General features: G+C 42.5%; 1 protein-coding gene across 2 annotated transcripts in view; it reads left to right on the top strand.

Annotated features, from left to right (window-relative positions):
• Positions 1–4,459: 4,459 nt before the first annotated feature.
• PPP2R2D (protein phosphatase 2 regulatory subunit Bdelta) overlaps positions 4,460–12,314 on the top strand; it is a 145,056-nt gene continuing 137,201 nt past the window's right edge. The window contains exons 1-2 of one of the 2 annotated variants that reach the window (XM_085606204.1): positions 4,460–4,757; positions 4,898–4,972. In XM_085606204.1, coding sequence (XP_085462330.1) covers positions 4,751–4,757; positions 4,898–4,972 — 82 coding nt within the window. In that variant the 5' untranslated portion in view covers positions 4,460–4,750. The remainder of the gene's footprint in view (positions 4,758–4,897; positions 4,973–12,314) is intronic. The other variant, XM_085606205.1, reaches the window with a different exon arrangement.

Below are 12,314 nucleotides of genomic sequence, written 5' to 3'. Positions count from 1 at the left end.
CCTTTCAGGCTTCGATGATTGCGATTGACAGGGGGGATCTCTAACTAGTAGGCCTACTATTATGGAGCAACAGGCTGAGAATATCGAGCCGACTTCCCTACCGCAGACTTTCTCCCTGCAACAATCTACTCTCTCTGGAACAGCTTCACCTCTTCCCGACCAATATGCATTGCCTCTTGAGCATGTCTCTGCACCAGAAGAGGGATTTGATATGATTAACGACCCTTTTGGTTCTCTGCCCCATGACCAAGTTAACCAAGATCTATTGACTAGCCATGTAAAAATTCTTTCTTGGAACGTGGCGGGCCTTAGGAGCAAATTGCCAATTCCTGAATGGGGCTCTTTTATGGCCCTCCACGATATTTGTATGCTACAAGAAACCTGGGCATTAAAAAGTAGTCAAGCTCAGGGATTTGCTACATTTGATATCGTGGCCAGCAAGGGTGAGAGGGGGAGACCTGCAGGGGGTCTGTCTATATGGGTTGGTACGCACTTGGGAGTAACTGCATCACAAATGAGTACTAATTCGCAGGACGTTCAGTGTGTTCTGTTGACTACACTAAATGGGCCAAATATCGCCCTGTTTAATGTATACTCAAGGCCAGTTAGGCGGGGTCTTGTCTCAGAGGCCATTGATATTTTGTTGACCCTTATCCAGACAATGGACCCCTCTACTGTGTTAATCGTGGGCGGTGATTTCAACTGTCATTTCGAGCCACTCATGGACTCGACCATGGGTGGCCAAGATGACGTTGATTCACTGTGGGCGGTTCCCCATCCATTGACCCCTTCGGTCAAGGCTTGGACCCCGTTAGTTTTACAACTGCAGTCATTTGTGCTTACAACCTCACTACGAGCCTGCAACGGGAGGGTGGAACCTGACAGACCGGGGAATGTAACATTTAATCGGCATAACCACTCCTCGATAATTGACTACATCTTCTTAGAGGCTAGGCACTGGGACAAGGCGTATGAATTCAGAGTTATTGAAAGAACTGATAGTGACCATAATGCCCTGGTACTCTCACTTAGGATAGGGAGCTTTGGGCTCAAATGCCAAACTTTGGCTGTACACTCTGCCACTGTGCCCTTAACTATATCAAACTGCAGACGAAGAGTTAAATGGCTAGACTTCCAGATGTCCGATCCTAAGCTAGCTGCCTTATATAAGATCATTATCCCCTTTATTGAAGAAATGGGAAAAGTTGGACATCTAGGCAGGGCATCAGAAATCCATGTCAACTTGATAGCAGCAATTAAGGATATTCTTTGCCCTGAGAGAAGGGCCAATTGTCCACGGACTTCGTCCCCTCAGTGGTACAACGCTTTCTGTCGGGCCACCAGGAAGGCTCTCTTTAGAGCCTTAAAAACTAGTAATAGGGAAGCCATTAAGCTACATCGTTCTGCGTATAAGAAGGCGCTTAGTGACGGCAAAAAGGATTGGGAAGTTGCTAAGTGGGAGAATCTGGGCTCTGCACTTGGTAACAATAACTCTAAACTATTTTGGACTATAGTAGCTTCTGGACTTAGTGGCCATAGTCTGGCCCCTGCCCCTAATATTGCCCCCTCCGTCTGGGAACGCCATTTCTGTGCCCTTTATGGCACTCCTGAGGGTGGTGATATGGTTTTAAATGTCACTGAACCCCAGCAACTCCATAGTGCTAATGTACTTGAAGAACCTGTCCGGTTAACTGTTGTTAGCCAACGCCCCTTACTAGATGAATTAATCACTTTGCGTGAGGTTGAGATTGCTTTAGGAAATCTGCTCCCAGAAAAAGCTCCCGGTCTGGATAAATTGCCTGGGGACCTTTTTGGGTCACAATCAAAAATCTGGGCTCCTTATTTAGTCACCCTATTTAACGGCATTTTGTTGGGCGACGACCTGCCGCCTACTTGGCTAGGAGCCAAAATTGTGCCGATTCTTAAAAAGGGTTGCCCTGTAATCCCCTCAAATTATAGACCCATCAGTTTAATTGATACATCACAAAAACTGATGGGGAGGGTTATTTTGGATAGGATCCTCGGGTGGATCGAGGAAAAGGGGATACTATCTACGCTCCAGGCAGGATTCAGGTATGGTGTTTCTGCCTTAGACCAGATTTTCCGCCTGCAGGTCCTGTATTGGAAAACAGCTAAGGTGGAGGGTGGCAGCCTCTACCTTGTATTTGTGGACCTGCGGGCGGCTTTTGACCTGGTCCCACGTGAGAAACTCTGGAAAGTCCTTGCGGAGATGGGTCTCCCGCCCTATTTGTTAGCCATTCTCTCAAGATTACACCTAAACAATTTTGCACAGGTTAGGACTGGAAGGAACGGAGAACTCACAGACCGATTTCCAGTTTCGAAAGGAGTTCGCCAAGGGTGCGTCTTGGCACCTACCCTTTTTAGCCTTTATATTAACGGCCTTATTGAATATTTGAATGGTGTACCCAATATTGATGCCCCTAGATTGGCCACAGGTAGAGTGCCCGCTCTGATGTTCGCGGACGACACACTCTTGTTGTCTAGAACATCATCGGGCATTCAAAAAACCCTTGATGGTTTTGTAGAGTTTTGCCATCTCCGGGGGTTGGAAATCAATATAGGAAAAACAAAGTTCATGATTTTCAACCCCCCAAAACGTACTCGCCCTAATCCTGTGCTTTTTGGTAGCCCCTTGGAAAGGGTCAAAACGTTCATATATTTGGGTGTTACCCACACAGAGAAATTTGATTGGCATAAACATATTGCTAGATCATCGCTTAGGCTCACTCAGCTAGCAGGGGGACTAACTAAAGTTCTTATGGAATCTACATTTAGGCCGGTTTCCCCTGCACTTACAATATACAGCCGCCAAGCGAGAATGTCAGCAATCTATGGGGCTGAACTTTGGGGGCATATGCAGACCCAGACCCTTGATCTTAAAAGGGTGGAGCAGTCTTTTGCCAGAAACTTAATTGGTCTACCGCCTAGTACACCATTGATCCCTCTCAGATTCGATCTTGGGTTAACCCCAATAGAGGAGATAATAGGTGCTAGACCAGTTATGTACTGGAAGAGGCTGTGGTCTGTTCCTGAACTGGCGGACTATAGAGCTGAATTCCTTGAGATTTGGCCTATCCTTAGATCCAAAGTAATCCCTTGGCTTAGGCATATTAGTGCAGTTTGTACTCGGCTTGGTTTTCCTGGATTATGGGACACGCCGGAGACCAATTGTGCTGGGATATCTAGGAAGACACTCCTTTCTCTCATCCACACGTTAAATCTTCAGACGTTAATTAGTTCATCTTCCTTGGGTAGGTTATCATCTGAGTTCCTTCAAATAAAAACAGAGCCTAGGGCCGAGGATTTCATGGACTTAATTGAACCCCCAGCTGCCCGTAAGCTGTATATTCAGCTGCGCTATGGCACTCTTCCCATAAGATCTTTTGCCTCTAAGTGGACTAAATCAAACACTCTAGTCTGTCCTGCATGCACCTATCATACTGAGAATATGTCTCATGTTTTGCTTTTTGTCCTGCCTATTCTGTATCCAGAAAACGCTGGTTGATTCCTATTTGTAGGAATCTGGGATTTTTGCACTACACACAGGCTTGCAGGATATTGACTTATGATACCCATCCTCCCATTGTGTTTGCTGTTTCTCGCTATTTGTTGTATATGTGGCGTATTAGGCAGAACTTTTTCACCTAATTATTCTAAATGTTTTTTGTTGTTTCTTTTTATGCTTCTGTACTTTTTATGGTCTGTTGACCGAAATAAAGTTACTACAACAACAACAACTTTTTGATATTCAAAGTTCAAGTGAAAGTCGCATTTAAAATTTTTAAAAAACAGTAGTAAGTCCAGCACTACAGATGGCCACCCACTGGTACTGCAACTCTATCCCATAGAAAATAAGGCAGGTAGGGGCTTTAAATAAAACCCATGAGTAAATAATGTAAATTGAATTACTTAAAAAATTGTTAAAAATAGAAAATAGTTAAAAATATATATACAAATAATTTAATGTTAAAAATATATGAAAATGTGTACACATTATTTAAGTATAAAATATTTTAATATTTTATGAAAACGATTAATATTTCAGAATTAGCATCCCTGGAGTATCTACTGGACTAACGCTTTTTTCCCTTTTTTATTAATGAGCTTCCTTTAGTTTTAAATCCCCCAAAAACACCTTGAAGGAGAAAGATTGTTACCCTTTCCTCGCTCACTAATTGACAAGGAGCATGAAGGTGCCCGTGATTTGCCTGAAAAAAAAAACACTTTGTAACTTTTAGTCCAGGTGCGGTGGAACTGGACGTGCCCATCACGTTTGAGTAGTGAAGTTGGAGTTGGGAGGGCGATAGAGCGAGGGTCTTAGAAGCAAGGCACGGTGTCTGCCAGCAAAGCTGCTGCTGTACTATGTAAGGCGAGCGCTGCGAGATCTGAGTGAGCGTCCTGCGTGCGCTGCTAACGGGGAGGTTCCGCCGGCCCCCGCACTGTCACACGGGCTGGGTGAGGAGCCGGTGTGCGCCGCTCTCGCATCCTCTCCTCCCAGCTCTTATCAGGAAGCGAGTGGTCCTCCGGAGCTTGTCTATTAAGTGACGTCACTGAATCATGTCGACTCGCAATGTGCGCCATTTTGAAAAAAAATCACGAACAGCCTGAGCGGCTCTGATTGCCCGAGAGTCCCTGCGAGCGAGCGGCCGCGCCCGGGGATCCGGCGGGAGAGGGGGTGCTGCAAGGGCACAGTAGCCGCCACGAAGCCTGCCGCAGCACGCCCAACGCCATGGCAGGTGAGCAGCCGGCGAACACATGGTCGGTGAGCCGGCTGGAGGTCCCACTCAGCCGACCTGGGTAGGGAGGGTGCAGGGCAGCCGGCTAGGGCATGTGTATGTTCGGCGCTCACCCTAACCTCTCCTCTGCCCCCACACAGGCATCGGCGGAGCCAACGACTTCCAGTGGTGCTTCTCGCAGGTTAAAGGGGCGATCGATGAGGACGTGGCGGAAGGTAAGACTGTGAGGGTGAGGGTCCCCCCCTGTATGGGGCCCCCGCCTATTTCTGCAATAACATGCCAGCGGGCCCAGCCTCAGAAGCGTGTGCCGGGTGTGTGACGTCTAATGCTCTGCGTCTGCTGCTCTGCACAGGGCATGACTAAGCTGCAGTCAGATCAGTCGTGTTGAGTGGGAATCGCCCGTGGACTGGAGAGCGGCTGCGGGGGTGCCGCTTTGTTGCATGCGGGAAGTGGCACGCTGTTGAATGGCTTCGGGGTGTTAGTGGCTCCTTTAGGCAGCTGTATATGTTTTGATGGATTATGGGGAATAACAGCTATATTCTGAGATGGTGCATCACCAGTGGTGGCAATTGAGTCGACACACAGTCTGTGCCCATGACCGGCTGTAGTTTTGCGTTACTACCGGCTATTCTAACCATAATGGTAGTCGCAATTATGCCTGAAGAAGGAAACCCTTTATACAGCGCTAGCTGTTCTTCCGGGTCAAATGTACCCATTCTCCGTAACTTTTTTTTTATGGGCAATAACGGTGTTTACAGAGCGATTCAAGAGAGATTGGGCCTGTCCACAAGAATGATGGTGTCTTTCACCCACACTCGCTCTCCTCTTTCATTTGAACTTTATAACAGTCTCCGGAATTCGTTTTTCTCGTGCCAGGTTTTACTTATTATTTTGATGTGGCTGTTCAAAATTGTCTTATGTTTCTACGACAACTGCATGACATGCAAAGTCCTCAACTATCGATTAAAAACGTGTTTGGCTGAATGATTGTATCGAATATCTTTCATACTGTCAGTGTTGTTTTAAGGGGTGCGTACGCAGTCGGATGTTTGCCATCCTGAAGTTTTTTGTTGAACCATTGTACTTGAATGTTTTGATGGCTAATACTGTTACACTGTGCATCTGCATATAGTGTTTATGGCACACTTTTCCTACATGTGCCTTAGTTTCTTACTAATGAAGAGATACTCTGAGCAGAATCTGATTATATAGGCCCATACTGTGAAGCAGTGCCAAACTACTGTATCATATAAATTATTGCTCTTTTGGTAAAGTGATAGTAATTGACCTTTGCTCTGTAGTAATGTTTGTCCGGCATGGAATTTAATAAAATATGTACTTGGGCAGGTTGTTAAATAAATCTACTCGTCCTGTATATAAGAAAAAATACACGTCTCCTTGATGCCATGTAATGTGGCGACCAAATTATGGCAGCAATCTCATTTTGTAAGATTTTTGACAATGGCCTCTCAGATTATGCCAGGACTCGTGCTATAGTAGGGGATGACTACTATCAATTCCCTTATTTTGCCACCTTTCGGAAGATCTACATACTGGGTTTGGAGGTAGCATTATGTAATGGTTCCAGGGTTGTAATGCCCCTTTGAGTCAGTGCAAAGCTACTAACTTGCATGTTTTAGGGGTTTTCACCAGCTCTTCTTTAATCCTTTCCCATACGAAGAAATGTTGGAAATGTATCCCTGACAAAGGCAAAAGTATAACTTCTACCAAGCTTAGGAAAAAAAGTGGTTGAAAGAAAAATGATCTTGTAAGCCCGTAACAGATTTTTTTCATGAGTAAATCTAACCATGCATATTTGTTTGTACTAAAATGCAGTTCACAAATATTTTCTAGAATTAAGATTTCCTGGCCTATGTAAGTTCTTGTGAATTCATTAATGGCGTAGAACTGCACAAATGCAAAGACATATACCATGGGTGAACTTTAGTGACTTTCAGAAAGAAATGGGCACATTGCCAGGTCTGGTTTTTTATCCAGACCTTTTTGTTTTAATTAAAATTCTATCAGCTGGCTTCACTGTGCGTGAGCACATTCTGCTCTTTCACAAGGAGCATAATGGCACACAAAGTAGTTTTATGTGATGCCAGGAACTACTATGGCAATGTGTGCTTTTTGAGACCCCAAAATATTTTTGCTTTTTGCCATTGTTTTAGTCATGAGGGCACAGCAATAAAGTTTTACAAAATACATGACAAGACACGCATTGACAAAACCAAAAGGTTGGCCACCTTTTTCAGACCTGTTGGCTTTGTTCGTCCCCTTCAGCACTGCCAAATGCTCCTAATTTATGAGAGCTCTTTAATCACAATAAATCCCAGAGTCATCCAATCTTTTTACATTGAACTGTTTTTAATTCATCAAATAGGTAGTATTCCTGTTTCTCAAGACAACGTATTAGGAAACTTAATTTATCCTCTCCTATTTTTCAACAACGGCATTCCATTCTTATGTCATCCCGTTCCAATGCATTTCGGTCTAGGGAAGCCCTTCATCAGGGTATAGTAGTAATCACGAACAACTCGTAAACATACGAACGTGCCTTGCAAGTACTTGCCCCTCGTAAAAAAGGGGCATTTGGCAGTGCTGAAGGCGACAAACCCTAGATGGGGAACACTTTTCTTTACTCCTATATTTTACACTCAAGGATTAGAGTGTGCACCCTTTATGCACGCTTCAAACTGAATACCGCTTGATACCAGATTCGAATACTTTGGAGTGCGTGACCAAGCATATTAGTGGTTATTTTCATGTTTCCCATAATCTTGTTGAAACTGGTTCCATTCTGATTATTGTTTGGAAATAGGTTCCATTCTGATTATTGTTTGGAAATACTAACATGTATCAACACACTTTACTAAACGATGCTTCAAAGAAGTGATGCCTACAATTTTACATTAGTTTGGCAAAACGTTTTTTTTTTTTTTGGTGGGGTTGTATTTTTTGTGAACTTTATTTAAACAAAGAATCATCAATCATGCTTTCAAGCTTCTGTAAATGTCTTCTCAGAGAGCATTATATGTATCCTCATACTGTTATACTTTGAAAACGTGTTTACGTATGTTTATACTTGAACAACTGTCAATTGTGCAGTCGGAGCTTACAACATTTCCTTAGAGAGCTCACCCTTAAAAGCTTTACATTCATGAACCATTAATGAAAGTTGGAACAGCATTACCAGAAGGTCACCAATGTTACCCTAACTGCAGACTATGCCCTTCCCTGATCCATAATGTGGTACCTGTAAACTGGCCAGCCAAAGGGTTTATGGTGCAGGGGGTTGGGCCTACTTGTAACAAGGACTAAATAAACATGACCCCACACCCCAACAACATGTCCTTTGTGTCGGACTATAGGAATTCCACATCCCTGGTCTGAAACTGCATTTATTACTGCCCTTGTCCCAAATCTCCAAATTAGCAATTTAAAGGCATTTATTTCTTCAAATAGCTCAATCTTATTTTTTTTTTTCCAACTCATCATTTTAATCCTTGGGTTTCATTGTCATTACATTTTCTTGTGCTATGCACTCTTGCTTTGCTCTATTCTTTAGCACGTTCCTGTTCACAGCCCTACAACAACCCCAATTTTTGTTAAGACATTCTCAGGAACACCTTTAGTAATGCTCCCTTGTCTCAGATTCACAACTAGCATCACTTGTTCTGTAGTGTTGGGGTTTAATGTTATTCCCATGTCAATGTATTTTTTTCCCTCTCATCTTAGGCCATTTTCTCCTACCTGACAGTGTCTTTACCCTTTAATGTAATTTTTCTAGTGGGCGATGGGGAATTCACCCTACTTTTGTCATATCCACCTGGATTGATATTTGGTTACAACAGCTTCTCTTTCCTCTCTCAACTTCTTAATCCTTGTCTTGCTTCATACTAATATGTATGGTTTCACCTACACTAACTGATACTCTTAATCTTTTTTTGGTCCAAACTTTAGAAGTCTTTTCTAGCAGAAGAGAGCTAAGTTGACTCCTTGTAATTTTATGTAGAATTCTTTTATTTTATTTAGTTTGTCAAAATAGAACATTTCTTCTTTCACGCATTACTGCAGAACTAGCGTTGTACCGACAACATGTCAGACTAACCAATTTGGACCTACTATGTTGATCATAAACCTTCCCACAAGGTATACTGTAATAAAGTTACAAATAAGTGCAAACTACAGATGTCACAACCATGTAAAATCCTTACTAATAGAGCCTAATAAGGATAGCCATAGTGCAAATCTATCCCTGTGGTTTGTCGGGAAAGTCACCAACACCGAATCCCTTTGACTACTACAGTAACCTGCAAGATTCTATGTAACAAAATACCTGCCAGCAGGCTTTAGCACAGTTTAATAAACATCCACCCTTAAACGCGTACTTTCTTTAACACGTGCTCTTCATGATAAGAAAGTAAAGCGTACTTGCTTGTTTTCATTATAAGCAGATCACACCCAATGAGTCTAACATAATATTTCCCAGTGAACCTATAAGGCCAGTGGCTTGACATTATATACAACAAAGGTCTTCTGAAGTGCGTATAAACTAAACTGACAACCATCAGACACATTTATACAGTTATATGTATAAAATTACAGTTAGCAAAACAATATAGATCCCTCTCAAAGGCCCAACAAGACACATCGCAGTGAAATTCTACTTCCAGGGTGTTTGTTGGTGTGGGTGAATAACACCAAAACCCTTGCCTACTGTGGTAAACTGTTAGAGTACACGTTACCAAATATCTTCCTAATTCACGGAACTTGTTGTGATAACAATCCACTGCTAGAGGCCAATAAATAAACTAGGCCCACTGGCTTTGTAATAACATCATAAATAAATAGGTCAGGCCTGAGTATGAGGCATATCATTTCTGTATGTTAATTAATCCTATTGCTATTATCATTGGCTTGTTACTATATCCAGTTTAGACCCACTGTTTTAACCGTAAGCTTTCGCTACTAGGCACCATTGGCATACAGTCATACAATTAAAAATGTATACAAAATTATAGTTGGCAAAGGAATATGCCCTCTCTCCTAAAGGAGCCTAACCAGGATTATTGTAGTGCACATCTTCTAGCCCCACAGTTTGTTCTGTTAGATTACCAAAACCCTTGCTTTCTACAGTAATCTGCAAGATTCCATGTAACACAATACCTTCTTACAGGCTTTAGCACAGTGTAATAACAATCCATCCTTAAAAGCCTATCGTCTTCAATACACACTTTCGCGAAAAGTTGGTCAAGCTTACTTGCTTTTGTAATAATGTTTCATAATAAACCTATGAAATCTGCAATGACTTCACCCTTTGAACTCATTAAGGCTATAACATTGGCTTTACACTTTGCTTGACACCGGCCTATTAGAGTGCACATATACTGGCAACAATCATGCACAGTTATAAAGTTACAAATGTGTAGAAAAATACAACTTGCAAAACAATTTACATTCCTTTTAAACAGGACCTAACAAGAATCATCGCAGTGAAATCCCCAATGTTTGTCTGAGTGGGTGACCAATGCTGAATCCTTTGCCGACTGCGGTAATCTGTAAGATTATATGTCACAAAATACCTGTCTATAGCTTGTAACACAATTTAATGGCAATCGGCTGTTAAAGGCATTAACAGATCTTTTTCACAATAAGCTATACAACTGCCCTTTTCATAACATTTAATAATGACCAGACGTGTGGTATCGGATAATGTTTCCCAGTGCACCAATCGGCCCTTTAGCTTGTCACTCTTGGGACCTAGAGTCTACAGTTTTGAATACAAGTTTTTCCGCAAGGCAACCATCAGATAAATAGTCATAAAATTACAGTTGGCTAAGCAAAGTATTCTCTCTCCTAAGGAAGCCTAACCAGGATTCTCACAGGGCAAACCGCCTGTATCTACAATTTTTCGTACAGGGTAACCAACACCAAAACCATCATAACGTTTCATATAAATAGATCAGGCTTATAGCCATGCTCATTGGCTGGCCACTTAAATTATGCGCAAGAGAGCCAAATTATGCAGTAGGCTTGTGTAAATTATGCACATGAAAAGTTAAATTATGCAGCGTAATGCAGCACATATTGTGATAGTATAACTTCGTTATTTAGCCATTTTTACTTTTGTTAGCACTGTCTGGGCATTGGTTGCACCTCAGTACCAGTTTAACACCCAAATCTAGCTATAAGCAACAGAAAGGTGACCATTCAACCGTTGCAAAGGGCCTGCCACTGCTCAGCAAAATGTCACTGCGTTTTTAGTATCATTTGAACTGTTGGAGCTCAAAATACTTTTTTTGTTAAAATCTATAGATTATGTTGCAGATGACGGATTATGTGGAAATGTGGCAAATCTGCAGTTATGTGAAAAATGATGCAGCCACACATTCAAATAATTCTAATGTCCCTGGCTTTAACCAACTCAGTCCTGAGTATAAACTTTAGCATAAGTTAAAAAGTGTAATACAACAAGTTTTTAGTGGAAGGAAATTAAGTTCTGCCCAATAAAATTCTGTACTTGGGGGAACCAACATATGGGTGAAGCCAGAGCCCCTCTCTCAGTAGTGTCCTGAAAGCTCTTTTTTTGGTGATCACGTGGTCAGGCGATGGTTGCACTTTGAAACCTTACCTGGAAATCTATGTGGATTAGATTAGCATAGCCTTGGGCATCCTATACTGCTCTCTCATGCAAAATAGTATTCCGAAGTCTAAAGTTAATGATGGTAGAGGAGGGTGATGAAGCTGCAATACATACCTCGCTCTTTCCTCCTCCCATCTGTGCTGCTACCAGAGAAAAACAAACCTTGTCAATTATCTAGTTATCTTTTTTAGGTTGTTTAATCTAGGACTGTCAAGCCGGACCTAAATGGGGTGTAGTCATTCACCTCTCTTCCCAAACTTCCACCCACTGCGCTGTCAACCGTTTCAGAACTGTGACCTTAGCATCGACCTTAGTGCAACTCCATTGTAAAAATGCGGGTTGTAATGGTCGTGAATTTCAAGCTACAAAAAATAACGTTGATGAAATCTATGATTTTAAAGGCACAGGCTCTCACTCCCCGTGGGAGCCCAAATCCAGCTTGCTTCTCTCACGCTGCCAACAGCATGAGAGCAGCGTCTAGATTGGCCATAGGGGTGTTTGGGAGCCTGTGCTGCTGTGGAGCCGGAAGTGGCGATGCAGCAGGTAAGTTCTTTTTTTGTTGTTGTCGTCGTCCACCCCTTCCCCACCACTTTTCCCTGGCACCAGTTGCTACTGGCTTTCGGCCATCCCTCTTCATCCATTGGTCTGTTTTTTGTCATGCACATTTTGTTTCCGCCCATGAAATCCTACAGCATTGAGCAGTGGATCACCCTACTTAAGCCTTTGGTTAATTTTGCTTCGAATTACTATTTTGCTGTTTCACAAGGAGCACATCCGCACACAAGGTATCTCTGTTCAATGACAGTGTTTTTATTTCTTCTTTATAATTACTGCAGTGTTGCTGTTTGTATTTAGAGCCAAATATGATAGGAGGGCCCATTCCAGGTTTGTCAGTTACGGTTTCCTCC

Source organism: Triturus cristatus, chromosome 1_2, assembly GCF_964204655.1.
Source record: "Triturus cristatus chromosome 1_2, aTriCri1.1, whole genome shotgun sequence".
NCBI classification, from domain to species: Eukaryota; Metazoa; Chordata; class Amphibia; order Caudata; family Salamandridae; genus Triturus; species Triturus cristatus.
The sequence above is the reverse complement of the archived record's forward strand: the minus strand, read 5'-3'. Positions and strand labels throughout refer to the sequence as shown.